At 41.7% G+C, this 27,763-nt stretch overlaps 1 protein-coding gene across 1 annotated transcript; it reads left to right on the forward strand.

Moving 5' to 3' along the window:
• The first annotated feature begins 385 nt into the window (after positions 1-385).
• On the forward strand, positions 386-27,763 carry LOC119060656 (cell cycle control protein 50C-like). Its single transcript, XM_053670284.1, has 8 exons — positions 386-617; positions 4,159-4,357; positions 10,530-10,640; positions 15,832-15,933; positions 17,159-17,246; positions 17,646-17,786; positions 24,467-24,676; positions 27,324-27,763. Exons 2-8 carry the CDS (start codon positions 4,166-4,168, stop codon positions 27,524-27,526), a joined length of 1,047 nt encoding a protein of 348 aa, XP_053526259.1. The 5' UTR covers positions 386-617; positions 4,159-4,165; the 3' UTR covers positions 27,527-27,763.

The raw sequence follows: 27,763 nt of genomic DNA on the forward strand, positions 1-27,763 counted from the left end.
AAAAGCCAAGTGCTGTCCTCGCTGAGCCACAGCTCCAGCAGCCGCGAAACAGGAATGACACTTCTCAGGACCGTTGAGGATTCCGGCTGATGGGACTCGTGGAGCAGATCTGTCAGCTGCAAAGCCTGGTCTCAGCATGAAGCTGGCAGCAGCAGTAGTGGGACGAGCTGCGAGTGTGTGGCACTTTATAAACATAAAACACAGCACTATAGCTACCCCTGTCTTACTCATTTATTATCTTACTTGTTATTTTGAAATAATTTCAAATTTATAGATAAGTCATAAAAGTAATATAGAGAACTTCAATATGCCCTTCCATATGCTTCTCCCAATGTTAACATCATATATAACCACGGTACAGTTATCAAAACTAAGAAATCAATGTTGGTACAATATAGTACAGTTAATGGAACTAGAAACTTGGATTTCACCAGTTTTTCCACTGATGTCCATTTTCTATTTTATATTCCAGGATCCAGTCAAGGATCTCACACTGTGTGTAGCTGTCGCATCTCCTTGGCTTCCTCAGACTGGGGCTGTTCTTCAGTCTTTCCTTTGTGTCATGATCTTGACACGTGAAGAGTCCCGATCACGTATTTTGTGGACTGTTCCTCAGTGTGAGTTTGTCCGTTGTTTTCTGCGTTGTTTGGCCCGAATACCACAGACGTGCTACCTCCGTCCTGAGGCATCGCAGCAGGGAGAGAGTGTTGACCAGTCTTCCTACTGGTGATGCCAACCTCATCCTCCTGGACAGAGTGGCGTCTGCTCTGTTTCTCCCCGTAGGGTCTCGATTTTCCCTTCTGTAATTAATGTATATCTTGGGAGAAATACTTTGACACTACACAGATACCCTGTTTTCCCTCATACTTTGCTATTAATTTTAGCAGCATTAGTAGTTCTTGCCTGAAATCATTATTACATGGTGATTTTTCTCTTTCCCTCATTGCTTCAACTTTATGCTTTGGAATTCTTCTGCAAGAAAGAGCTGTTTCTCTTCCCCATTTGCTTCTTGTTCACTTGTTTATTTACATCAGTATGGGTACATGAATATTTAGTTTGTTCTATGGGTTATAACCCAATACTGTTGGTTTTGGCTTTGTTGCTCAAATTCACTTTTTTACTCATTTAAATAATGTTTATTGATTAATCATCTGTGTCAAGCATTGTTTAGAGCTTTCACTTACACATAGTCTGTTGTATTTAGTCATTGACACAGTCTTGAAGAAAAGGTATTATTCACATTTTTTAATGTTGAAAGGGACTCTCAAAAAATATACAGTAGTTTTAAGAAGCAGAATCAGAAGTCCCCAGATCTCCCATATTCACTCTGGACACCATGATTGCCTATCTAGGGATTTAGGCATGTAAATCAAATAAGAGATTTTTTAAGGCAAATAGATGCCACTAATGGCATATAAAATTCCATAATTGAATACTGTGAATATTAAGTGAGCCTGGCCGTCTAGCAAATCAAACTCCAGCAAAAGCAAGTTCTATTCTCTAGGACCCTGCCTCAGTCCCAACAAGTTAGAGGGAAAAAAAGCCACCACAATATAAAGATTTATTTAGCTATGGCTAAACTTAGCCCTATTATTTTCATCCCTTTAATCCTAACGTGTGAGATGTTCTTGGCCAATGGTAACAAAAAAAAGGTGGATCACATGCTTTCCCACTCTAGCCATTTAACTTCCTGTCAACTAACATGTCTTAGATTAATCTGGAAGAGAACATCAAGCATAATTGCATGAGAGGAAAGATTTGCAAATTAGAGACATGTACTATGTGCATTTCAGAATTCAGACCAATCCACTCAGCCACTACGATACACCAAAACCAAAAAATGAGACCATCGTGATTATTATTAGGTTTGCATATAAATATGTGTGGGTGTGAGTGTACCACACAAAAAGAACGACTTCCTGATTCTACACTCCTGTTTAGTGCATTTGCATCCCAGCAGTTATTAGGAAAAAGGCAGTGAAATATGGGGCAACTCCATGCATACAAAATGACTGGCGATGCCTAAAACGGCCATCTGTATACACAGCAAGAGAAGAGAATTGAAAGCAAGGACTTAAAAAATCACTCTGAAGTTTCTACTGACACAATGCAACAGCTGCTAACAGATCGTGGTATCCGTATCAATTTGGACCAGTGGTTATCCACTGGAGGCGATTTTTTCCCCCAGGGGCCATTGCCACATCTGGAGACACATTTCATTGTCACAACCAGGGGGCTACTGGCATCTAGTGAGGGGGTCATGACACTACTCAACATCCTACAACCCTGCCAGACAACCCCTCACAACAAAGGTATCCTGCCCAAAATATCAGTGTTGCTGAACGTGAGCAGCTCTGTTCTAGAAATTTGAAAAGCAGAGTATATGAAGCATTGTATGGTTGAAATTGGTTTATTTAGAAGAAATATATAAATACAAAAATACTTATAAAATGGGTATCTGGCTATCTCTCAAGAATGTTGCCCTAGAAACGTTTTTCTGACTACCTGTGCCGACTTGACTGGGCCATAGAGTGCCCAGATAACTGATCAAATATTCTGGCTGTTTCTATGCATATGCTTTGGGATGAGGTTAAACTTTAAATTGGTGGACTTTAGTGAAGCAGACAGCCCTCCATAATGGGGGCGGGCCTCGTTCTGTCCATTGAAGGCCTAAGTAGAACACAGGTCGAGTCCTCCCTCTCCCATCCCCCCACCAAGTAGGAAAGAATTCTGCCTTCCAACCGAAACATCAGCTCTTCCCGGCTGATGGCCTTCAAGCTGGGACATCAGTTCTGCAGATTTTGGACTTGCCAGCCTCTTCCATAATCACGTGAGCCAATTTCTCTCTCTCTCTCTCAACCAATGTTGGATCAAGTACCTAGATTGCAAACATACCTGATATTTTCTGGGCTAACCTTGCACATATAACCTCATTTAATGGGCTGTTACTAGCTTTTAAACCCAAGCTTTTGACCATGTTTATTTAGTAAAACAAGTAGTAGACGTAAAGGAGAAGCGTTCACTGCTGCCCCTTTACACAGGCTGCCTGATACCAACAGCCACACTACCCTCCTCACTGCCTCCCAGCCAGATTCAAATGACACACTGGAAAGCTTTTGTTGGCCATGTGCTTTTCCCTCAATTTTGCCAGTGGGAAGTTTTGACTCTGAATTGGAAATCTCCTAATAGAAGTATTTGCATTTATTTTGTATTCTTTTAAACTAGGTACATTCGCCAAAATTATTGTCTTCCTTAATACAAAAATAGTCCAGTGTGACTTCTCTGTCTAATGAAAATAAAAAAGGAGGACTAGAAACTCACCTAATCTTTTAGGAATCTAATTCCATATCTTAAGTGCATCTTAAGAAAAGGAAGTAATTACCAGCCAAATGAAAATAATGTTAGTGGATTTCTAATATGTGAGAAAAAAGAAACAATAATACATTTTACAATGTTGAACATTTAATTGTTATCGTTTTCTTTTGCCTCATTTGGGCTACTCCAAAGCATGCACTTGGGAAAAAGGACAGATATTTTAATCTATATTTTTTACTATAGTATTTCTTGTGGATGAAAAAATGGAAACTGTTGAGATTAGACATCTGCATTCTATAATCCCTGTTTGTGTCTCTCTGATTATCATGAATAGAAACGTTAGCTGTAATCTGAGAGCATTTTCCAAACTTAATTTATATTCATGTTATGGGATAGCCACACTTGGAAAAAAGCTGACAATCCTAACTTTTACTTTTGGTATAAATTTCCAAGGACTTAGGCAAGTTTTGAAGATGAGTTCACTTTCCCCATCTCAGGCAGGTCTTGCCTTGAATTAGTCACCACATCCTAGCAGTAGCCCATTGGAACTGCTTCCCAGTGTCAACAGATGCTGGTGTACCCAGACCCTGCTGCGGAGTTGCCTCCTCAGGATGGCATTTAGCTCAAGCTTTTTGAGCCTAGGTAAAATATACCATGTAGTGGCTGATTGAAGAGAGCCGCGCTCCTGCTAAATGTCAGATTGGTTAAGAAATAATTCAGGAAGCCAAAAGACTGCAACTAGAAAGGGAGGTTCACAATATTCTTAAGTTAATAGTACCATTATATGGGATCACTGTGAGTAGTAATGTAAATGTCTTAAAAGTACATCTCGGTCGCCTGCAGGAGCAAAATGGACAGGACATCCGAGAGCTCCCAGTCCAGATTGCCAGACAACACTGCCTTGAAGCAGCAGCGATTACCTGCCTACCGGCTGCAGCTCTCAGCCACCAAAGTCCTCTCTGGCTTTTTCGCCACAGGAGCATTCTGCCTTGGCATAGGCATCGTCCTTATATTGTCTGCAAAGAGCATCAAGGAGATAGAGGTCTGCCTCCTCTTACATGTCTAATGTAATTTGTAAGAATCTTCTGTTTTGGGACTATAAGTGAGTCGTGCATTTAAGAACACAGCCTCTCAACAGGGAACTAAATGAGACTAGACCATCCTGTTTCAGCTGGCAGGTGCAGATGGTGACAGCTTCATTCATCCCCATTCCCTCTTGATAACAGTCCCTGTCACTGTCACACTGGTCGGCTCAGCCATGCTGGTTTACAGGGGTCCAGGAAGTCAGAAGGTTTTTATGCTGGCAGAGGGCTGAACGAGCAGTTGGTAGAGGGGGGAGGAGGAGAGGCAAGGCCAAATGCCTGCCAGGTACCCACGAATCATGCTAGTGAGTATGAAGAGCCAAAGAAAGAGGACTTCAATTTTGCCCCACTTTCAAGTATAGTGACTATGTGTTTGCAGATGAATTCTCTCTGAGATCATCACCATCTAGGAAAGGCAAGAACCCAAATCTTCCTGGCCTCTTAAGGACACTTAGCAAAATAAAACAAGTTCTACTCAGTGAGTAAAGCTGAAGCGAAGGGCATTCACCTCAGTCACAAGCCTTTTGCCAATATGACTAATGAGCTGCTGGAAGATGAGACCCCCGCCCCGGAAGCTGGTCTGGGGAGGGGGGATGAGAGCTGGCCTAAAGCTAAATCAGCCATGCCCTTAGTCAGTCAAATGAATTCAGCAAATGTCTTATTTAAATCAGCTCTGAGCATATTACCAGACATCTCAAACTGTGTGACCCTCCCTCCAATGGCAGTCATGGGAAGCTGACCTGTTGCGTCTTCCCATGTGGCTAGTGATGAAATTATGAAGGCCAAGTATGTCAACATTGATTTCATATTCATGATTATGTGATGGTGCTAAGAGTTCTGTTGGGTATACAGATGAGTCAGATAAGTAAAAGTTGATTTCTGCCCTCAGTAAGCTAATAATGATATAGTAGGTAGGACTGTGTGGTAGCAACAGAGACCTCAGCCGTGGCTGGCTTGTTCACAGTATCCACAGCCCCTTCCGGGTACATTGCCCAGTGCATGACAGGCACAAATGTACTGAAAGAATGAATTATTACAAATAGTGAGGACTTCACAAAGGAGAATGTCAGTTCAGGTTCTTCTCCTATTGCCTTTCTACTTAATATTTTCTGCTGTCCCTCTCAGCTGCCCTATCATATCTCTCCAGGAATCAGGCGCCCCTAAATCTCTGGAGTCCTCCAGTGTGATTTGGAAACCAGCAGGCCCCACCAGGCAGCAGAGGCAAATGGCAGAAAGAAATTAAACTTGCCTTGTGGAAGGGAATAATAAAGGGCTTACAAGGTTAATACTCATTTCTACAAACAGCTCCACCTGTTAACTCTTCTGTTCTCTTCTTCACCAACCCCTCTCTGGTTCTTCCCCCACTTCCTATGTCCTCCCTGCTTCCTTCCTTCTGGTCGCCACCCCACCCACTGTGAAGCGCAGCCTCCATGAAGAGGCAGCCGCTGCCGAATGATGTTGCCTCCTGCATGTGAGAAGGACCTCACCCCTTGGTTCCCTAAGGCCACTCTGCAAACAACTTTCAACAGAACGTTTTTATCATGATGTTAGGGGGAGGGGAAGTCCAGTCGTTTTGTTGGGGGGTTTTTAGTCACTTTGGACAGAACTGTTTCCAACACTTTGCTTTTATACAAGAAAACCAGAAACAACCCAGAGAGTGGGATGCCTTTCTGCACATGAAAGTGTTTCATCATATCAGGTGATAAGGCGAAGCGCATACCCCAGGCCAGTGTGGTCAACCACAGACCTAGTCGAAAGAAGTTCTGAGTGGGCTTTGCTCTTCCCACTTAGCCCTGGGGCACAACAAGGAAGTACCCTTTTTGGAGGATTTTGGAGGGGCAAGAGTGATAATTTCTGCCCCTCCAAAATTCCATGAGGAACCGACTAGAATCTGTGCTGTCATTTTAGAGCTATAGGCTTACCAAGCCACTTGAGCACCAAAGTAAGACAATAATAGGTAAGAGTTATGTTGTCCTCATAAAATTTTTGGAGCTAGAAAGCACCCTAGGTATCATCTACCCAAGAACCATTTGACCATGAAACACATTCTTTTTTCTAATCCTGCACTGACAGAATCCATGTAGTAGAATGTGTACTACAATGCTCTGTCCACATAGAAAACATTCAAACCTACAGAATTTTTGGTCGAGCAACTGATGACAATTGCAGGGAAGCAAACTCTCAATGGACTGAGAACTGCCCTGGAGAATGGCAGTTTAGCGCCAATTTTGTATATTACAACCAAAAGAAGATGCAAGGGGGTCGCAGGAAATCCATTGGTGATAGATTAGGGAGGCAGGAGAAAGCAAAGGTGGGGGAACCTCTGGGATTGGATAAAAGATGAAATTAAATAGTAGACCATCTTTTACGCAGATGGGCACAGGATAGTTAACCGTCGATAATTAACATGGTAATAATAACAATGAGGGGACCTGTGGTCTCTCCCTGGTGCACTGCCCGTGCTTTGAGGGATCCAGAAAGAAGAAATTTGACATTCCAAATGTATGTTACCATAGATGCTAAAAGACAACTGACAGGCTCAATTAATGTACAAACTGGCCTTTGTTAGGGAGAAATACTCACCTGGGATATGGCTACCTGCCATGAACTGCTTTAGTTAGAAAGTAAATTTTAATTTCAGACCGTTCCATGTGGTTAGGTCTCCAAGTTTGTTAGGCTGTCACACAGGCGCCCCCCACCCCCAAGCTTGTCAGGTCTTGCATGTGGCCTCTTTTCTTCCACAGGCCTCACAGACCAATTAATTGCTGCATGAAATGATGCTGATGAACAGAATGTGGGCCCTGGAGTTTAAGTATTTAACTCAGGTCAGGGACTGGCTGAACTGGAATCCTGGTTTCCTCAGTCATGCTGTCTCTTGATTGCAATAACAGCGTGGTTCTGTAATGTTTTATAAAAATTAGAGTGCAGCTTCACCATCAATATTTTACAAAATAATCATTCAAGCCTTACAAACTGGGGCTCATCCATGTGGCGCCTTGATGTGTGACCCAACAATTAGTGTTGAAGGAAACAGGATTCCAACCTCGGGGTGGTGGGGGTGGTTGCTGAGAGCACTCCTGTGCAAAGCCCTGCTCTCCCACAGGACCCAGCGCTTCCCCTGCTCCCCACCAGGCTGTAAGCCAAAACCATGCCCAAAAGTCCCCCATATCCTTACCTGTTGTTAAAGCAGCAGCCAGGTCTCCATTCCCTCTGGCTTATACATTCGTGGGTTGCAGGGTCACCATCCTCTCCCAGCAGCTCTCTCCTTCAGGGTCTAGAGGACACTGTCCTCAGTCTCCAAGTAATGGCTCAGGGAAACGTGTGCTGCGTTGCATGAATCATGGTAAGCCCAGGGAGGCACATGTCCCAAGAGAGTGGCTTCTCTGTACGTCCTTCAGAGAAGCAGAAGTCTGAGCTCAGCATTCCTGGTCACAGTTCAGTTCAGCTCCAAGCATCTCCCACAGATTTGTGCTTGGTTAAGCAGGTCCCACACAGCTCCCTCAGCTCTGCCTGGTCCCTGCACAGCTCCATCAGCTCTCTCTTTACACCCTTTCCTCCCACGTGGCCTCCACTACTTCACTACAGACCACGTGGCTCCTTCTTCCTTCCTACACCAGGCTGCATGGTGGGATTTCCTTCTCTTTCAACCCAACCTTATTTTAGATGCTTGGCCTTGGACTTATTATGTGACCTCATATCCGACCCTCCTATGATGTGCTACTTTGCCAGTTACACCATATCTTTTACCTTCTTTTGGCTGCCATCTTTAGTCAGGGCAAGAGTTCCCCATGACACAGGGGCATCTGCCTCCCCTGGCTGTCTCACAAGTCACTATACACTCTTAAAGTCACTACTCCTTTTGCATATACTCCTAGGCAGCACAGCTATTAACTTGCCATGGTTATGCAAAGTACCTCAAACACTGTATGTATACTCCCCCTTCTCCCAATCCAGGTTTGTGGGGAATATGCCCTGCTATTTCCGGGGACCCCCACTCCACATTACATTGCTGCCTGTTTAAAGAATGATTTAAGTAAGTATAAGTATCTGAATACAATTAAGTGGCCTTTTGCCTAATCTTTAATTTAGTACTAACACTTTACCTATTTGGCTTCAAAACTTCCACTGGTTTTGCAAGGAGTTAAAATTCCTTCTGTCTTGTTAGTCTTCCCTCCCAATGAACCCTAAATCCCACTGGCCATTTACCAAGGAGAAAGCCACTCCCTTGCTTCCCTGCCCCTCCCCCATTCCCATAATCTTCTCTGGTTTTTTTGGTTTTTTGTTTTTTCACGTGTTCTTTTTACTTCATCACTTCTAAAATAGCATCTTCCTTTTAGAAAGTTCAAGACTGGCACAACAGTTGCAAATACTGCAAATTCATCAGCAGAGTTAAGAATCAATGTTTTTTCTTTAAGTTTGAAAATATAAGGGAGAAATAAAATAGATTATAATCCTCATTTGACCTGATCTTGCAAAAGGTCATCCCAGCTGGCTTCAGTCCTGCTGTCGCCAGATAGGGTCACAGCAGGGGTTTGTGTCACTCGGTCTGCCCACCGTAGGTTGGGTAGGATAGTCTGTTGTCACAGCCCGGACACCGCGTTTCACGCTGGACTGCTCGCCTGGCATTTGGCTGTACAGTCCACTGTCCTTGGTGAATAGTGCTTTCCAGGGAGGCTGGCAGGGTTATGGCCTCTACAGTAAACGTTCCAAGTCTGTGAAAATTTTCTTACTGACTGTTGCAAACCTTGAGTCAGCATGTGGAAATGCCAAGGTGTTGGGCAACCTTGGACCCAATGTACGTTATTCCTAGATCCTTGGATAACAACCTTATTGGTGGAGTGACTGGTTCCATCAATATGTTGAGTATTCAAAACCACCTGGTCTGGATGCACTGGGATCCCTCTCCTTTCTGAAGGTACCATTCTGAAGGTCTTCAGTGTCATCTTCTAAGTACTTTCCAACACAGAGAGAAAAGCAGGAGCTCACAGCAGCCCCCACAATGCCCTGGGTGCCTGAGACGAGCATTTCCTGTGGCAGGGAGGTGCACAGCCTCTGTGGCCTCTCCCCAAGCCTCCCTTCCTCCCACTTCCTCCAGCTGCACCTTCACATAACTGAGTCCTTCAACCAAATTGCCCAGGATTTGCTTGTTTGGGACATAATATTCTTTTTAATAGTGTCCACTCTACCATTTTCACAGAATTCAACTTTAAAAAAAAAAACAGGTGTTAACATTTCAAAATCAGAATGATTCCACACATGTCAATAACCCTACATTTTGGAAACAGTTCTTTTTCTATGTTTGGTCATTTTTAATATCTTCCTCTATGTGCCATGTAGAAGAATTCATTAGTGTAAATATTTTCCATACAACAAAATGGAAAAACAGTGAAGTGACTTCCCCATAAAGCTGATTAGACTCAGGCCGTAGGCCCAGCTCTTATGAGACATTGACTAATACTTTCCTAATGAAACCTCTTTATGATCCAGGCACAAAGCTTCATCACAACAGGTTACATAAATATGCAATAAAAGCACTGAGTCCCAGGTCAGTGGCAAAATGCTGCAGGTCCCAGAATGGACTGCTCGCGGGCCCACGCCCCCAGAGCGTCTGCGGAGACGCTCGTCCTCAGCAGCGGGCTGCTCTGTACTCGTGGCCACACAGCATGCCCTTGACCCAGACAGCTTGAAGGCTCTGGTGGACTCAGGGCTTGAATTTTAAGATATATACTCATGTAATTTCTTTTTATTTTTCAGTAAATTTATTGGTGTGACAATGGTTAGTAAGATTATGTAGGTTCCCAGTGTACGGGTTCTATGATATGTCATCTGTATATTGATTGCATTGTGTGCCCACCACTCAAAGTTAATTCTTTTTTAATAAAGGAATTTCTTCATTAAATTCTTTTTTATTTTATTTATAGATTTTAGAGAGAGAAAGATGAAGGGGAAAGAGGGAGAGAGTGAGACCAATTAGTTATGCCAGTTATTTAAGCATTCATTGGTTGATTTTTATATAGAACAAAGATACAGTAAAACCCACAACCTTGGTGCATTAGGATGACACTCTAAGCAACTGAGCTACCCGACCAGGGCCCAAAGTCTAACCTTCCTAATTTTTCTTTTTCCTGACAGATTAATTACACAAATATATGTGCAAATTGTGCAGAACTGCGGGAAAATGCCATTAATTTTGACAAAGAATGCACCTGCTCCATTCCTTTTTACCTGCCAGACACAATGCAAGTAAGTAAAATTCAAGAGACTTAACTGACTATATGCTCATCTCTTCCTATTTCAAACCTGGCAGTAAGTTCATGATTTCCGTCAAATGCTTCTCCAAACTGAAAATACAGAAAATCAGACAGGGTAGAGGTAGGGCGGTCTTATAAAGTTTTGAGTTCATGTGTGACTCTTCCTCCCTTTTTTCTCCTTTGGAATTTTGTTCTCTTTTGTTTTTAAGTTTCCGGATTCTTTACTTACCCAACTTTGTAACACAATTCTTAACACCAGTCAAACAGGTTTTACTCCACTGTAAGCACAAGAGGAGATTATAGACATTCTGCAATTTAACCACTCATTTTATAGTGAGAAAATTAATGGACTGGGAGTTAAGTGACTTGACCAAGGTCACACAGTGAGTTAGCATCAGAGGTCACACCTGGTGGGACTCTCCTTGGGTCTCCCCAAGTCATTCTACATATGCAATTGCCTAATCCCTAAGGCAAGTCTTGGCCTGGCTCTCAGGCACTGTGAGAAATGCCAAAGAAATAGTAAGAGAATCTTTACTCTTGGGATGATTAAAATCATGTGTTAGTCCAGGTCCTCTGAGAAGCAGATGCCAAGACAGGATTAGACATGCAAGAGATTTACCGTGGGAACTGCCTATAAGGGAAAATGGGGAGGGGGCTGGCGGAGGCTGAGAGAGCTGTCAGACCACTACCCAGCTCTGACCCCTAAGCAGGAGAGGGGCTGGAAAGAAGGATGGAAGCTAGGTCTTAGACAGTAGTGTATTCTTAAGAAAGTTCCAGTGAGGCTCTGTGAAAGTGCAAGGTTACTGCTGACTTCCATAAGGATAAATCCAACAGGGAGTCCTTGGTGTATGGTCAGCCCTCCGGACGAGGTGATGGATAACTCCTCATCCTTGACATACTTTCTTCTCTTGGCTTTCAGGGTACCACACTCTCCTGGAGCGCCTCCTAGCTCTCTGGCTGCCCTTCTGTGGTTTCTTGCTGTTCCTCCTTCTTTCCTCAAACTCCGTGTTGAGAGCTGCAGGGTTTTAGTCTTAGTCTTCCGCCTTCTCCTCCCTACGTTCACTCGCTTCCTTGGAAACATCATCGACCTCCTGGCTTTAAATGCCATCTGTTGCCAACACTCTTTTATATCTCTAGCCGAAACTTCTCTCCGAATATCCACACTTGTATTTTCAATTGCCGTCCTGATGTCTAAATTTGGATGACTAATAGATATGTGAAGCTCAACATTTCCAAAACTGAACTCCTGACACCCACTTCTTCCCTCCAGAACAACCCTTTCCCACCCATAGACTTCTCAGCTGATAGCAGCTCCGTCCTTCTGGTACGCAGGCCAAAGGCTCAGGAGCCGTTCTTAACTTCTTCTGCTCTCTGTCACCTCACATCCACTCTCCCTTTCACTCCTGTTTACTCTTCCTTCAAAATACCAGGTCCAGAAGTAATGCCTGCTTGAGTGTGGTTGATAGGGTAATAATATAGGTGTAATAATTTATAGTTTCAATTTGAACATGTCGCCTAAAATGTCATGTGATATGCTTGAATGGGATATTGTTGTTACAGAATTACATGATTTTGTAATCAAAAAGGGCCGTTATTTGTGCTGGATGGACCCTGTATATCCAGTCTGCCCACTTCTCCACACCTCTGCTACTGCTACTCCGCACTGCAGTCAACTCCCACCTGAATTTCTGCAATAGTCTCCTAACAGGTCTTCCTACTTGAGTCTGTGTCTCAACAGTGCAGCTAGCGTAAGCTTTCTAAAGCATAAGCTCTATTATGTTACTCCTCTGCTTAAAAATTCCTGCAGTGGTTCCTCTTTCTGCTCAGTGAAAAAGCCTAAGGCTTTACGGGGCCTTGATCCAGTCTCGTATTTCCTTCTAACCCAATCGCTCCGTTCTCTGCCACCCACCTCGTTTCTCAGACAAGTCGCACATGCTCCTGCCTTGCGCCCTGAGCCTGATGTCCATCGGCTAACTTCCGACCTCCTTCAGGTCTTGGCTCAGCTCTCACCTGAGCAAGGCTGCGCTGGCCAACCTGTCTAGTGCTACAGCCCATATACTCACCACACCCCTGCACTCCTGATCCTTGTTACCTTGTCGTGGTGTCTATTTTATCCATAGTACTTATCACCTTCTAGTATGCTATAGAAATGAACAGTTTATTATAACATGTATTATTTGTTGTCTCTCACTGTTGTATCGTAAGTACCTGTAACAGTATTTGGCACACAGTGAGTGCTCAATTATGTTTACTGACTGAGAATATGAATCTTCACCTCCCCCACCATGCACAGCACAGTTCATTTCACATGGCAGATATGCCGAAAATGTTTGCTACAATGTTAAATGAATGGAGGACAGATAAAGTGCTACATGGCTTTATGTTCTAGGAAGCTTTGGTTTTATGTGTCTCTTTCTTATGCCCCTCTTAATCCCAGAAGAAAGTCTGTTGGTGTCAGTAATATTCTAAATACATCTGTATTGATTATGGGTAGCTAAGTCGGATATAAATTATAAGGAAATTACCAAGTTGTACTTCAGTTGTAACTGAAATCTATATAAAGTCAGTGGGGGAAGTTTTACAAATGTGTTCTTTTATTAGGTCAAAATTCTAGTTCTCTACAGCTAAACCCTCTCTTGTCTTCCTCAGCTCCCTCCCCCCCCCCAAAGTAAACGTGAGTGTCACTTAATTTGAGGGAGGGGAGACTTAAAACAACAGAAATGTATTCTCTCACAGTACAAGAAGTTAGAAAACTGAAGTCAATACGTCAAGCAGGGTTGTTCCTTCTTGGGGGCTCAGAGTACTTACATTTTTGAAGAAAAAGACCCAAAGGGCCTCGGTTCTCATCTGTCTGTGTTCTTTGAAACCCTAAAGGCAAATGAAGCATTACCAGCTGCTAACCATTCCTTTCAGGCAAGGGCTTTCCCGTAAAAATGCAACCCACCACTTAGGGCAATGACAGGGCCTTCCACTCTGCAGTCAGCACAGGAGACCCATGCTTGGTGATGAGTCCACGTGAGACTCACAGCCCTAAACTCGGGAGCCTGCACCACGTGCTGCTGCTGTTGTAAACAGAGGGAACTCCTTCACAAAGTGCGTGCCTCCAGGACTAATGGAAACGATGATGATCTGTGAGGCCTTGTTAAACTAAATCCTGGGCAAAGAATTATTGAAAAAAGGTTATAAAAACACTCCTGTTCCTGGTGTGGTTAGTGTTCTCTGCCTATTTATTTCATCATTTATATGAATATATAACTCTGGGTAAGTAAAATTCTCTTTTTAGCTTCCAAGAAAATGTATGGTAAATTCCTTTCTGTGGGTTTCATGTTTTTTTAGTTAAGGGTCAACAACAGAGGTTTCCTCCTTGGGTGAGGAAATGTAATCAGCCATTCCTGCTACGCCTGGCTTGTTCACCTTCTCGTCTCTGCTCTCTGTTCAGTGTGTGGCCCCTGCCTCTTTGTCATGGCCCGGCATCTCCGTTTCTCAGCGTCCAGAGATTTTTCTCTCACAAGTGACTGAGCTCGCCAGCGTTTATTGTTTCTCTAACTGGCCACACTTACCGTTGCCTTTATTTCCAGCCAGCCCTGGGTACCAGTTCCCATTTCCCATACTCAGCCTCCTAAAGATCCTAAGGGTGGGGCCAAAAGCCTTTCCAAGTGCTGTTTTGCAGAGTGTAAGAAAATCGATTGACTTGGGGAATTGCAAAGAATCCTTTTGTGTTTCTCGCACTGAGTATAGTACCTAACATTTGCGAGGCACTTTAAATAAATGTTAAGCCGTCATATATTTTTGGGTGCAGGCCTCACCATTTTGGAGGTAACTTGTATATTAATTATGAACAGCTACACTGGCCATTTCTTTTGCATTATATATGCTGTCAGTAAAATGTGCATCAAGTCTGCCTGGAGAATTTCCAGAGCCTCGGTACATCACATTACCACACAGGTAGAAGTGTGATAGTAGCCTATGCCTGGGCAGCCTCACGCAGCAGTGTGCATGAGAAGACACAACCCTCACAGCAACAAGTCTGCTTGTAGCTAAGGTGAAAATCACCTCTTGGGGAGCAGGTGAATTATTCCATCTATTTTTTCCCATAACAAATGGCTCACAATTTCTTGAGCGAGTACTATGTGCCAGGTACTGTGCTAGATCCTAGGGATAAAAAAAAACAAAAACAATGGGAACTAGACCACAAAGAGCCAGAACACACATCAAGGTGGGCCCAATTTTAATTTGCGCTTTGTGGGTTTTCTTTGAAATCATGTGACTTTGACACCTACTACAACCCTGGACAAAACATTTTTCTAGTATTACTGGGAAATAACAATATTTGTAAGGTTAAATTTTATATATTGAGAATACAAAGACTGGTTATAAAAATTTTTTCAAGGCAGGAGTGCAGTAACCCTTATAAAAACTAAAAATAAGTTACCTAGTCATTTTAATAATTCTTTATACACCAGGATATTTCAACGATGATTTTTATTTTTATATTTTATTTTTTAAATTCCAATTGGCATTCAATTCAATATTACATCCAACACTGATTTTTAAAAATAATTTCTTAGCACAATTTACAATAGCCCAGTGCTAGAAGCAACCTAGGTGCCCATCAGTAAATGAGTGGATCAAAAAACCATGGTACATTTACACAATGGAATTCTACCCAGCAGAGAGAAAGAAGGAGCTCCTATCCTTTTTGACAGCATGGATGGAACTGGAAAGCATTATGCTAAGCGAAATAAGACAGGTGGTGAAAGACAAATACCATATGATCTTACCTATAAGTGGAACCTAATCAACAAAATGAACAAGCAAGCAAAATATAACCAGAGACATTGAAATAAAGAACAAGCTGACAGTAACCAGAGGGGGGCAATAACGAGAGGTGGGGGGGAGGGGTTGTCAAGAATGTGTATAAAGGACACACAGACAAAGCCAAAGAGGGTAGGATCAAGGGTGGAATGCAGGGATGGGTGGGGCGGAGAGGGCAGTGGTGGGGAGGAAATGGAGACAACTTGAACAAAAACAGTGATTTCTTGCGTTTCTATTTGATATAAAGAAACTTTCAGTCCCCATCATTTTTTTCTTCACTACATTTCATATTTTGAAAATTTTGGCCATGTTTATTAATATTCCAATTTATTTTTCTTACTGTTACTTTTCCCTTTTCTCCTTTACAGGGTAATGTTTATATGTACTACAAACTATATGGCTTCCATCAGAACCTCTATCGGTACATTCTATCCAGAAGTAATAGCCAACTGATAGGTAGAGATGTAAAGGTAGGTAAGGCTTCATTTGCTTTGGCATAATGCAAAACCCCTTTTTAAAAACCAAATGGATCTTTCAGTCTAAAAGGGAGTATGGAAAATAAATTCAAGACAGAAATGCTCATTTCATTCTTGCATAAATTGAAGGGGCTGGGTAATCAGGACATCTGCTATTGAAAAAATGAGTACTTCCCCCCTTCAGAGCAGTAATGGGAATCTTGTCTCATCGAAAGGTTATGCTGTCATGCACCAACCATTTTTTATTTGACCTCATTTCATATTAAAATTGGATACATATAGGGTTGTTCAAATCTTAGTAATAATGAATGTGTCAGAAGGGCAAATCTTTAAGTACCTTTCAACCACAATTCAGGATTTTATGTTTCTGTTCATAAAGATGGCATAGTCAATGGACACATTGATTTCAATATTATTTCTTCACACTTACTATCTGTAGTTATCTTTAAATTTGCCCCATTTAGTGGATAAATTCACCATCCATTTGAAGGTAACTTTGAGCAGTTTCATCTTAATCGGAGTCACACTCTGTCTAGCATTGTCTTTCCTATACTTGGAGCCTTTAATCCAGACAACTTTAAGAAATTGGGCTCTACTTGAACAAAAAAGCCTTTGGTTTGATTGAGTACCCTTGCAAATCTAGGATTGCAAAATTTTATTCTTTATAGATGATATTCAGCATCTTAGCCAGAAAAGCTAGAAGGAAACCTTTTTTCCATACTGACATTACTATATGAACATAACAAACAAATTATTTTTAGCAACAATTCTTTTAAAAATATATTTTTGTTTTTAGGTAGATGGATTCCCTATAATAAGTCATCTAGCTATAGACTCATGATTTTGATATCTTTTGGAATATAAATTATACTTCAATAAAAACATGTTTTAAAATGTATTCCATTGTAGATTTAGGGTGATATTTAACACAGCCAGCAAGGTAAATTTCCTCCCTACAGATGTATTTGGTATGGTACGTACTCTTAATGAGAAAAAAACTACACACACCAGAGACATTGGTGTGTCAGACACACACACACACCCCTCCAAAACACAAAACTAGTCTAAGTGAAGCCTGGGAAACATCAGTAGTCATCCATAACCTTAGTCTGTGTCAACAAAGCAGTGTGGGTTGATTTACACTGCCGTGGTGCTCACTTTCATCATTCTAAAGGAGGTTACAGAAGCACTTCTCAATCATATATCATCTTGCCTTCAGGATGTTGGAAACTGTGATTCGTTCAGAAAGACCCACAACGGGACCCCCATCTGTCCTTGTGGAGCTATTGCCAACAGCATATTCAATGGTGGGTGACTTTTTCTATCTCCGTGGTGTGCCCTTTCATAAGTATGAACCCTGAAAGTCCAGAAGATCATGTCTGCAGCTGAGCAGCAGTTTTCTTTAAAAATTTTGTGGCCATTATCCACTGGCTTATGGTACTTCATTTGCAAGTAAATTCTTCCTTACCAGAGATTCCAAGTAGTTTGGAGCATGAGTTAAATGGAGCTTAAGAGTATTTTTTCAATAATTGGGACCTTAGCAAGAAATTTCAGATAAAAATGGTGTTGTAATTCCAGCATCTGTGGCATGTAGGCAGGTGGAGTCTGCTAAAACTTTGGTTTGTTTTTCATGTCTAGTTTAGTGTGTCAGAGGGCGGCAAAAATGCTTGCTTGCATCTCTAACACAACTTTTCATTTCCCTACAGACACCATTATTCTTTCATACAGCCTCAACTCATCTATACGTATCAAAGTCCCAATGTTATCCAGTGGAATTACATGGTGGACAGATAAGTTCATCAAATTTCAGAATCCAAGTTCCAATAACCTTCCTAGTGCATTTGCAGGTAAGATCCAAACAATATTTTAATATTTCTTTACAGAAACTTTGGGTTTTATGTGTGAGGAGATACCGATCATTCCTCCACCGTTCCTTCTCTGTTGCCTTCCTTTCTGTTCTACCCTCCCTCCCGTGAGCTTGTCCGTCACACACCCATGAGACACTTGAGGCATTGGCGCCCGGCTTCCTTGGTTTACCTCAATAAAAAGTGTTTTAAGAAACTTGTCACTTCATCTGAAATTAGGGTGACCGTGTAATTTTTGCTCTGAACTGGTGCACTTTTAAGAATGAAAAGGGGGTGCTAGAATAACTAAAGTTATATATTTTATTTGAAATTAGTATTTATTGATCAGTAAATTGACATGACCATTTTGGTAGGCCTATGAACTAATTCTGTTACAAACTACTTTTAAAATGATAGTATATAAAATATTAAAATATGTCTACGTACGTTAAACCAACTTTTAAAAAAACTACTCTGTTACCTAAACGTTAAAAGATAACATAAGTGCCCTGACTGGTGTCTCAGTGAATTGGAGCGTCGTCCCACAAACAGAAAGGTGGCTGGTTTGATTCCCAGTCAGGGCATGTGCCTGGGTTACTGGCCAGGTCCTCGGGTTGGGGTACATGTGGGAGGCAACCAATAGACATTTCTCTCCCTTTCTTTCTGCCTCCCCTCCACCTCTCTAAATATAAATAAAAACTTTTTTCAAAGATAAGCAAAATAATAATTCTAGATGCATAATCACAGACTTTAATCAGTTTCTCAGCCATATCTGTCTTCATTACATGCCCCTGTGTTTTTCTAATGAAATTTTTCTTTAAAAAATATTTTATTAAAATATTCCTATTATCTTTTTTTTCCACAAAATTGTCTATAATCTTTTTTAAGTTGCATTTTGTGGTTAATCAATTTGTATTTGTTAACACCTTTAATTGATTCTTCTTTTGACCCCAATTTTTTTTTAATTGAGAAAATACCCACAGGTGCTGAGGTACCGGTTCTACTCACAGCCAACTTCACTAAAGGGAGGATGCCCTCATCCTCAGTTTCAGTGTCAGTGCTGAAGTGTGCTGGCATTGCATCCCAGATATTTTCATGGGGACTGTCTTTTCGACCTCACTTTTTTCTATTTATGATTCTTTTGAATGTATTATTAAATTTAGATGCTACAAAATCTTAGACTGTCTTGATATTATTTAATTCTGGTAGAGAAGAAAATTGTACTTAGTTAAAAATAGGAGCTCCATCAAAATATACATTCAGATATTCTAAAGTACAATTATATAATTTAAACTTACTGTCTTGCTTTTATAGCGGTAAATTTCAATATCTTCTTCTTTGCAATTTACTAAATCTTCAAACACTAAAGTTTTTTGGCATTCTATATTTTAGATACTCTAAAATCTTTCTGAACTATTTTGAACAGAAGACAACCAAAAATTGGATGGCTCATTTACCAAAACAAGTTCAAGATCATTGTAGGACATGTCATTTGATGTACAAATCAGTCCTTCAAGGGCCCAAACATTTCTAAAATTCTGGTTGATGATATATAGAAAGACAGACCACATGTCCTACTGTGCTGAAACATTTCTTTCACTTAGCATCCATGTCACTGGAAAAAATTTACAATTCAGTTTCTCTACTGTAAAAATATGAAAATATTCAAATTTGCACAACAGCTCTTTGATTCATAAACTATCATAGCTTATCTAGGTGTAATTGTAAATTGTGTATGTACCTCAAATGATTTTAAGTACATTTCTCTTTGAATTTCTCAACCAGCCAAGAAAATTATCTTTACTCAGGTGTTGTGCTCTACTGAATTGTCATTTATGTTATCATCACAAAATCAAAAAATTTACATTTGATTGTTGACTCTTTAAATTGAATTTACAGTAATATTTGTTATATAGTTCAGAGGTTTTATTTTCCAAATTTGAATATCAAAAACCTTTACACTGATTTCATAAAGAAAACCAAAAAAAGCCATTATTATAATTAACTTATTCTTATTTTTCTGTGAAGTATCTGAAGACACTGATGTGAAACTGGCCTCTTTTAACTGTTGACAAAGTTCTTTTGTGCTAATAGAGCCAACACATCCAAGGTTTCCTTCGCCTACAAAAAAAAGTTTCTAATAAAGTGAAACAAGAGGGAAACTCATTTGATCTAAATGAAAAATCATGCCCACATACTGATAAAAATGGACCTTCTGTAGCTGCACAAGGTAAAGTACTCTTTGGACACACTCTTAAAAATAAGCACAAAATTTTGAAGTAGACTCCAATGTCCTGCCACAGATTTAGGTCTTTTGATTTTCATGTGGGTTATTGACTTCATGACGGCTCCTGTGGTAGCAGGTAAATGCCAAGCAACTTTGCAAATACCACATTTATTAACTTTCTTGAGAAACTGTACTTAATCTTACACCAAACGCACAGGTTCCATCTTTTTTAGCTCTGTATATCTACAGGGATTTACCAGCAAATAAAAGAACTGATACCAAACAATAAAATAGTTATAGATGTACATTATCCGATAAATAACAAAACCAATGTTGCAAGACAGTTCAAACTACTCTCAGCAAGACCACTCAGCATCTGTTCCCTACACCGTCAAGTGCATATAACTTAACCTGTAACTTCCCAAGGTTCCCCCTGGCCCCCTGACCTGCAGCTTGCTGGCATCATGTATCTCATAGGCCAAGACAGAGGCTATGGCCTGACTGGCTGGAATGGCAAGCAGCTGGCAGGGTTCACAGGGACATGTCATTTTGACTGAAAGGATCTCAGTCATGACCCAACCAAACTTGGGAAATGAAGGACATTGTTGCCTCTCTGACCATGCTTCCCATACTCTCTTGGAGACAGGGGCTCACATGGAGTCACAAGTTAGTAAGGGAGGGTGTACTTGAACCTGCCTTCTTAACATTAATCACACATTAAAGTAAGCACTCCATTACTGCACGTGAGTGTCTCACACACTATAACTAAGACCATGGTTAGAAGCTGGAAGGATAAAATTATATGTACATTATTTGTTTGGAATAAGTGCTAAATCAGATGGAATAACAGTAAGTATGAACTGGGACTGCCTTAGGCAAAATGGCATGTATGTCAAAAAATAATGGAATTCCTAGCGTTTAGGGTTTTGCTCTTTTTACTTTTTTAAAAGTTACTTTTCAAGACTTTTCTTTTCTCTCCCCCCCCCCCCCCCCCCGCCCTGTGTCCTTCTACCCAATCCCCCCCCTTTTTCCCCTTAAGTTCCCTTCCCTCTCCCTATGCACACTTTACTCCTGGGCCATAAGTGTTGGTTTCCTCAGTTTTTTCTGGACTAGCTTTTCCTCCTGTGCAGCCTCCTCTTCCAGTTTAGGAACAACCTGCTCATTTTCAGCAGGACCATCTCAGTGCGGCAGGGAGAGCTCATGTCGGAGTGCATCCACCCGCGAGCTCTGTAGGTTCCGTGCTGCATCCTGGGAGCTCTGTTCACCTGGATGTGCTCAATGATCAGAGAATCTACATCTACACCCTTAAGTTCAGCATTACTCTCTGCATTTTTAACCATGTCCAGCAAAAATTCAGCACTCTTTTGGGGACACCAACCCTATGTGTCCAGCCCCACTCTGGCCTGGGCGCACCTGACAACTCCAGCATTGTAACAAGGGCATGGCACAGATGGCTTCTGAGAAGTGATGTCCTTCGGGTACTTGGTGGCTTTTCGGATATGCATGCCCTTGGTGGCCTGGGCAGTTTCATGAGTGTTCTTAAAGTGAACACGAAGATTTGAACTTCTTGATTTGTATGATTTTCTGGGCCAAGTAAATAGCAAATCATTTTCAGAGGTCACCTCAGGCTGCTTAGGGAAGAGCAAATTCCCAGTTTTTGAAAGGAACTTGACAATATTTTATTCTTTGTCTTACCACATAACCACAAGCTGTAACACGAAAGGTCCTTGGCTTTCTCTTATCCCCCACTGCACTTTGTTCTTGCCTCAATTGTAAAAGTTACCACCTTTTACTATAATTATCTATTCGAATATCTGTCATTCCCACTACATTCTGTGAATTCCTTGAAGTAAGGGGTGGGATCTAGTACTCTTTTATATCCCTGGTGCTTGATATATAGTGAGCAATCAAGAAATGCCTATTGTTGAATGAATGGATGACTACAAATGACCCAACCGAACTTGGGAAATGAAGGAGGTTGTTGCCTCTCTGACCATGCTTCTCATACTCTCTTGGAGACAGGGGCTCACATGGACTCACGAGTTAGTAAGGGAGGGTGTACTTGAACCTGCCTCTTTAACAGGCTCTTTGGGTGATTCAGATGTCAGTACCTCATAAGACGCATTGCCTGGGTCATGAGCACTGGCTAAAGTGAGAAAGGGTCCCTGTTTATCATTCTGGATTCTACAAATGGTAGAACCAGTTTTATGGAAGTGAACAGTTCATTAACCAATTTTTTCTTGTTGACTAGCTCTTTAAAATTCAGTGTGGTTTTTACCCAAGTCTCTGTGGTCAATTAATATTTGACAAAGGGGGAAGAAGCATAAAATGGAATAAAAATAGCCTCTTCAACAAATGATATTGAGAGAGCTGGACACCTACATGCAAACTTGAACTGCAAAATGAACATGCAAAATGAAACTCAAACACCAACTTACACCATACACCAAAATTAATTCAAGGTGGATAAAAGACTTAAATATAAGTTGTGACACCATAAAAGTCCTAGAGGAAAACATCAGCAGGAAAATCTCAAACATTCCACACAGCAACATCTTCACTGATATGTCCCCTAGAGCAAGGGACATAAAGGAAAGAGTAAACAAATGGTATCTCACAAAAATAAAAAGCTTCTGCATGGCTAATGAAAACAGCATTAAAATGAAAAGAGAACCAACTATATGGGAAAACATATTTGCCAATAATATCCTGGACAAGGGTTTGATCTCCAAAATACATAAAGAACTCACACAACTCCACTCCAGGAAGACAAAAAAAAATTAAAAAATTGGCAAAGGACTTGAACAGACACTTCCCCAAGGAGGACATACAGAGGGCCCAGAGGCATATGAAAAGATGCTCAGCATCACTAGCCATCAGAGAGATGCAAATTAAAACCACAATGAGATACCACGTCACACCAGTCAGAATGTCCATCATAAATCAACAGACAAGTGTTGGAGATGTTGTAGAGAAAAGGGAACCCTAGTGCACTGTTGGTAGAAATGCAGACTGATACAGCTACTGTGGAAAACAGTACGGAATTTCCTCAGAAGACTAAAAATGGAACTGCCTTTTGACCCAGCAATTCTGCTGGGACTATACCCTAAGAGCCCTTAAATACCAATCCAAAAGAATCTATGCACCCCAAACTTTATAGCAGCACAATATACAATAGCCTAGTGCTAGAAGCAACCTAAGTGCCCATCAGTAAATAGTGAATCAAAAAATGAAGGTACATTTACACAATGGAATACTATGCAGCAGAGAGAAAGAAGAAGCTCCTACCCTTTGTGACAGCATGGATGGAACTGGAGAGCATTATGCTGAGTGAAATAAGCCAGGTGGTAAAGGGACAGATACCATATGATCTCACCTTTTAACTGGAACATAATCAACAAAAGAAAAAAAGCAAACAAAATATACCCAGAGACATTGAAATTAAGAACAATCTAACGATAGCCAGAGGGGAAAGGGGAGGGTAAGCATTTTCAGGAACTACTATAAAGGGCACATGGACAAAACCAAGGGGGAGGGTGGAAGCAAGGGAGGGAGGTGGGTTTGGCTGGGATCAGGGGGAGTGATAGGGGGTAAATGCAGACAACTAATTGAAAGAATAATAATTAAAAATAAATAAATAAATGAAATTCATTGTGGTTTTTATTATCAACTTCTATAAGCTTTCATTGGAATCTCTCATCCCTCGATCAAGCATTTATTGAATACCTACTATGTGCCAGGCACTAAACATGAAAAAAGACGATGAAGATGCTGTACTCAGGAGTTCACTGTAGAGTGAGAGACAGACGTGGCCTCCATGGTCAAAAGAGGGCAGTGCGGGACTGAGGGAAAGCTCAGCAGAGTCACCCCTGGCACCGCACTCCCACCGCCGGGCCTCCCGGCTTCAGAACAGGCTTGCAACCCCGTTGTCTCCACCCCCTCCCACCTACCAATTCCTCACACCTGTCCGCATGCCTGTCCGCCCTGTACGAGATTTTCCATTTCCGCTGCCTCACGGATGGTTGTTTTTCTTTGTCCTTTAAGTATTAACCCACTATCTTGTTTTAATTTTTTCACTTCAAATTACTAGTGAAGTTATGCTGCTATCAGAGAATATGATGCTATCACAGAATACAACCACAAGTATTTTGCTCTACCTGTTTTTTCAGTGCTTTGTTTTTGGTATATAATATAAAATATACATAACTTGGTATTGTACTTTTAATCTTATCAAAATACCATCAGCACGCCCCTCCCACATTTCCTTAGAGGCTTTGTAACCATTATTTTTAATGATTGCATACTCAGGCAGTTTATACGCATACACACTTATTTTAAAAGTCTAATTTCTCTTTCTCCTGAAGAACCCTAAAGTTATTTCATTCTCTACTTTTTAAGAAAAACTGAAGGGGGCAGGTGATTTTTCTCCACCACGTCCATTGTTCTCTTCCCACAGGAACTGCAAAGCCCCCCCACTGGCCTAAGCCTGTGTATGAACTGGACGAAGAGGATTCAGGAAACAGCGGCTTCATCAACGAGGACTTCATCGTGTGGATGCGGACGGCTGCCTTCCCCACCTTCAAAAAGCTGCACCGTCGACTCAACCGGATACAATATTTTACCGAAGGCTTGCCCGCTGGTAACTATAGTTTCAACATAACCTACAGTATCCTTTCAAGCTACTTTTTTTTTGCAGTGAAGGAAAATCAGTGTCCATCTGGGTACTACTTGTTGATGGATTTTTATCCTGTGCTTTTCTCTTCTTCAGTCGAATCTGTGTAAAGACATACATAGGCGACACTGTTTCCTTCACCATATAGCCATTTATCTCCACTTTTCGTAATCAAATGTGTACTTTTTTAAGGGCTAACAATTAGTAGCAGTATCAAGTAAACAGATGCAGGGAAGTAGATATCTGTCCCCCCAAAAAGGTTAAATAACACGGCCTAGAGATCTAAAACAGTGAGCAGGAGCCTGCTGTATAGGATGTGGTGAGATGGGGGACTATGAACTAAAGGGAGAGTGGTTTGATGGGCAGTAAATTTGGAATATGGACTAAAAATAACTAAAACTAAGAGTACTGTAGAACCTTTTATTCGAGACAAAAGCATCATAGACCAAAGGAGCCCTGAACTGGAGGGGCAGCTCCACTTCATCCAACCCACATGGAAGCCCTCGGAGCCCCCCCTGCAGAGCTGTGCTCCCCACCCCGGGGGTTGGAAGCCAGCCTGTGGGAGTCAGAGCCTTTGCGTTACAGACGGTCCAAGTTGGGAGACCTGTGCCTAATATGAGCTTCTGAATTTTCCACTTAATTCAAAAATACAAATGTGACTCTTGATTTTAAAACAAAAAGGACTTCACTTCAGAATGACACCAAACTTTATCTTTCAAAATATTGTATATTGAAACACAATTTACACTAACTCTGGTCTTCAGACTTAAAGTCTGTTCCTGATTCCCCCTGAGGCAGAACTCTCTGGGAGGCAGAATCTTTCCAGGGCTTGTCCAGGCTCTGAAACCTCAGCCCTGGGGCTGTCAGGGCTGCTGTTAGAAGTGACTCATGGGACCCCAGCAGGACCCAGCACCAAATGCTAAGGTCCTCCATTTCTTTACCTCTTGGGGAGCTTGAATGAGAAATTCTTGGGGACAGTGAATGACTGCTTGTGCTCCAGTTCCCTGTTCCATAGTCTCTACCCTAGAGCAGAGTGAGGGCACTTTTCTCCTGATGGGGTGGGGACATTCCTCAGTCAGATGTACCCCCACAGATGGGACACCATCTGCCTGCCGGTTTGCTGCTTCATTTTGTTTACTGACCAGGAGTACACTTTGCCTTAGGTCTTTCCTTTAGCAGGGCTTCTATTCCAGTCTGTGAGTATGAAAGCCATAAATTGCTCTCTTGCAACATTATATATACAGATATTGAATACTGTCTTTTAAATAAGATTTTTGCAACCCCCCTTCCCTGCCCCCCAAAAACTTGAAATCAAAAGTCATTAACGATGGTCTCTAGAGCTGAACCTTCTGACTGTCTCGACTCTGTCTGTGATGGCCTTGCCATAAAGCAGTTACAGCTGCAGTCAAGAAACAGGGTTGGGGGAGGAGACAGCCAGCAGGCTGTCCTTACAGTGCAGGGCTGTGAGCTTGGGCAGGGGGAGAGGAAGGGAGTCTGCGTGCCAAACAAAGGAGACACTCTATGTCTCCCCTGTGTGACTGCATTCACAGTCATATTTCAATGCCGATGACTCTCAGATGGAAACCTTCCACACACAGCCCCAGTCTGGAGCCTCCGTCCCATCCCTGCTTTGCCTGGGTAGAGCCCCCGTGTGAGTGTTACCCAACCAGCCTCGAGGCCTGGCGGATTCACACAGAGAACTAAGCCTGAGCTGCCGAAACTGCCTACCAGTTCTAACAGAGAAAAGATGTTCTTTGTGTGAGGAAAAGACCCTCTCATAAAGCTGAGGCAGATGAGTGGAGGTGGCACCCAAGGACCTGGTGACAATGAGGAATTTTGATGCGAAGGAGAGAGACCTGGTTTCCTAACAAGTTTCCTGGTGCTTTAATACATAGCATGCTGCCAAGGGATGTGAGGCCTTTTGAGAGCTTTGCTGGGAAATGTTGCTGCCCTGTGCCGTTGCTATGAGAAGCCTTTATTTGTTTATTAGTTGGTTTACAAAAGGCACCAGATGTTTAAAAACCTCAGACCACATGCATAATCAAAATGATGTCATTAAAATGCTAACGATAGCAAATCCACTTCAAACTCTTTCTCCCCGGCAGTGAGGGATGCTGGTCTTTTTAAAGCCCAGACCAATGCCCCACCTTTAGTGTGCCCACCAAAAATGTTTGGCCTTCTAGCTCACTGCTTTTTGTTCTTCGTGTCTCTTGAAGAATTTTCCCTGAGGTAGGAATTCAAACCTTACTCTGTGTATGAAGGACTTCAGCCTGCCCTGGGTCTCCTGATTCATAAAACAAAAATTTAGGTTTACTACAAAACCTATCTATATACTTTTCATTTTCTTGGGTTTAAATGTATTTGTTCATTTTTTTTACTGTAAATCATTCAGATCTATCTGTGTCAGAATCTCCTTTGTGCATTACAACTATGTAGAGAGAAGACTCATTATCACTTAATTTCATTCCAGTAAGAAAGACACTGTTTGGTAAATATTAGACACTATGAAACTGAGTCACCAACCCTGTTTTTACCTACAAAAATAGCGATCGTGTATGGTGCAACCGAATGAAGCTAGGATATGCAGTGGTATGGAGATCTGAGAAGTGTGAAGACTGATCCTTAACAGATCTTTCCTTAGACTTTCCGGTAACCAGATTCCAAGGACAAAAATCTGTCGTTCTTTCCACCCTGACTTGGAGTGGAGGCAGTAGCCTTTTCTTAGGTCTTGCCTACACGGTGACAGGAGCCATGACATGGTTGGCCTCCTTTTCAATGATGGCCATTCACCTGATGCAGAAAGAAAAGAAAATGTTCTTCTCCAGCTGCCAAGTCAAGCTTTAAAAAGAAAAGCAGAAAACGCAGAAATGGATGGTAAAGTAACGGAGCCAAAGATTTCTGACAAGGCTTGAAGCGACTGGGCCATTTTTCATCGAGGGGAACTGCACCGATGAACCAAGTACAATCCCAGGTGGATAAATGAGGTATTCAGAGTGAAGAAGAGGAGGTGGGGGAGGAAGAAGGAAAGGCATAATTATGTATAGTAAAATGTCCCTGGGGATTATAAGTCATTCTTTAGCT

The sequence above is a fragment of the Artibeus jamaicensis genome, unplaced genomic scaffold (genome assembly GCF_021234435.1).
Source record: "Artibeus jamaicensis isolate MK-2021 breed Jamaican fruit bat unplaced genomic scaffold, CSHL_Jam_final contig_558, whole genome shotgun sequence".
Lineage (NCBI taxonomy): Eukaryota > Metazoa > Chordata > Mammalia > Chiroptera > Phyllostomidae > Artibeus > Artibeus jamaicensis.

Bases quoted from the DNA above. Each gene is read 5' to 3' on its own strand.
- LOC119060656 (XM_053670284.1), top strand. From the start codon at position 4,166: ATGGACAGGACATCCGAGAGCTCCCAGTCCAGATTGCCAGACAACACT. The intron at 4,358-10,529 runs GTCTGCCTCCTC...TTTTCCTGACAG, and splicing joins AGAGCATCAAGGAGATAGAG to ATTAATTACACAAATATATG. The intron at 10,641-15,831 runs GTAAGTAAAATT...TCTCCTTTACAG, and splicing joins ACCTGCCAGACACAATGCAA to GGTAATGTTTATATGTACTA.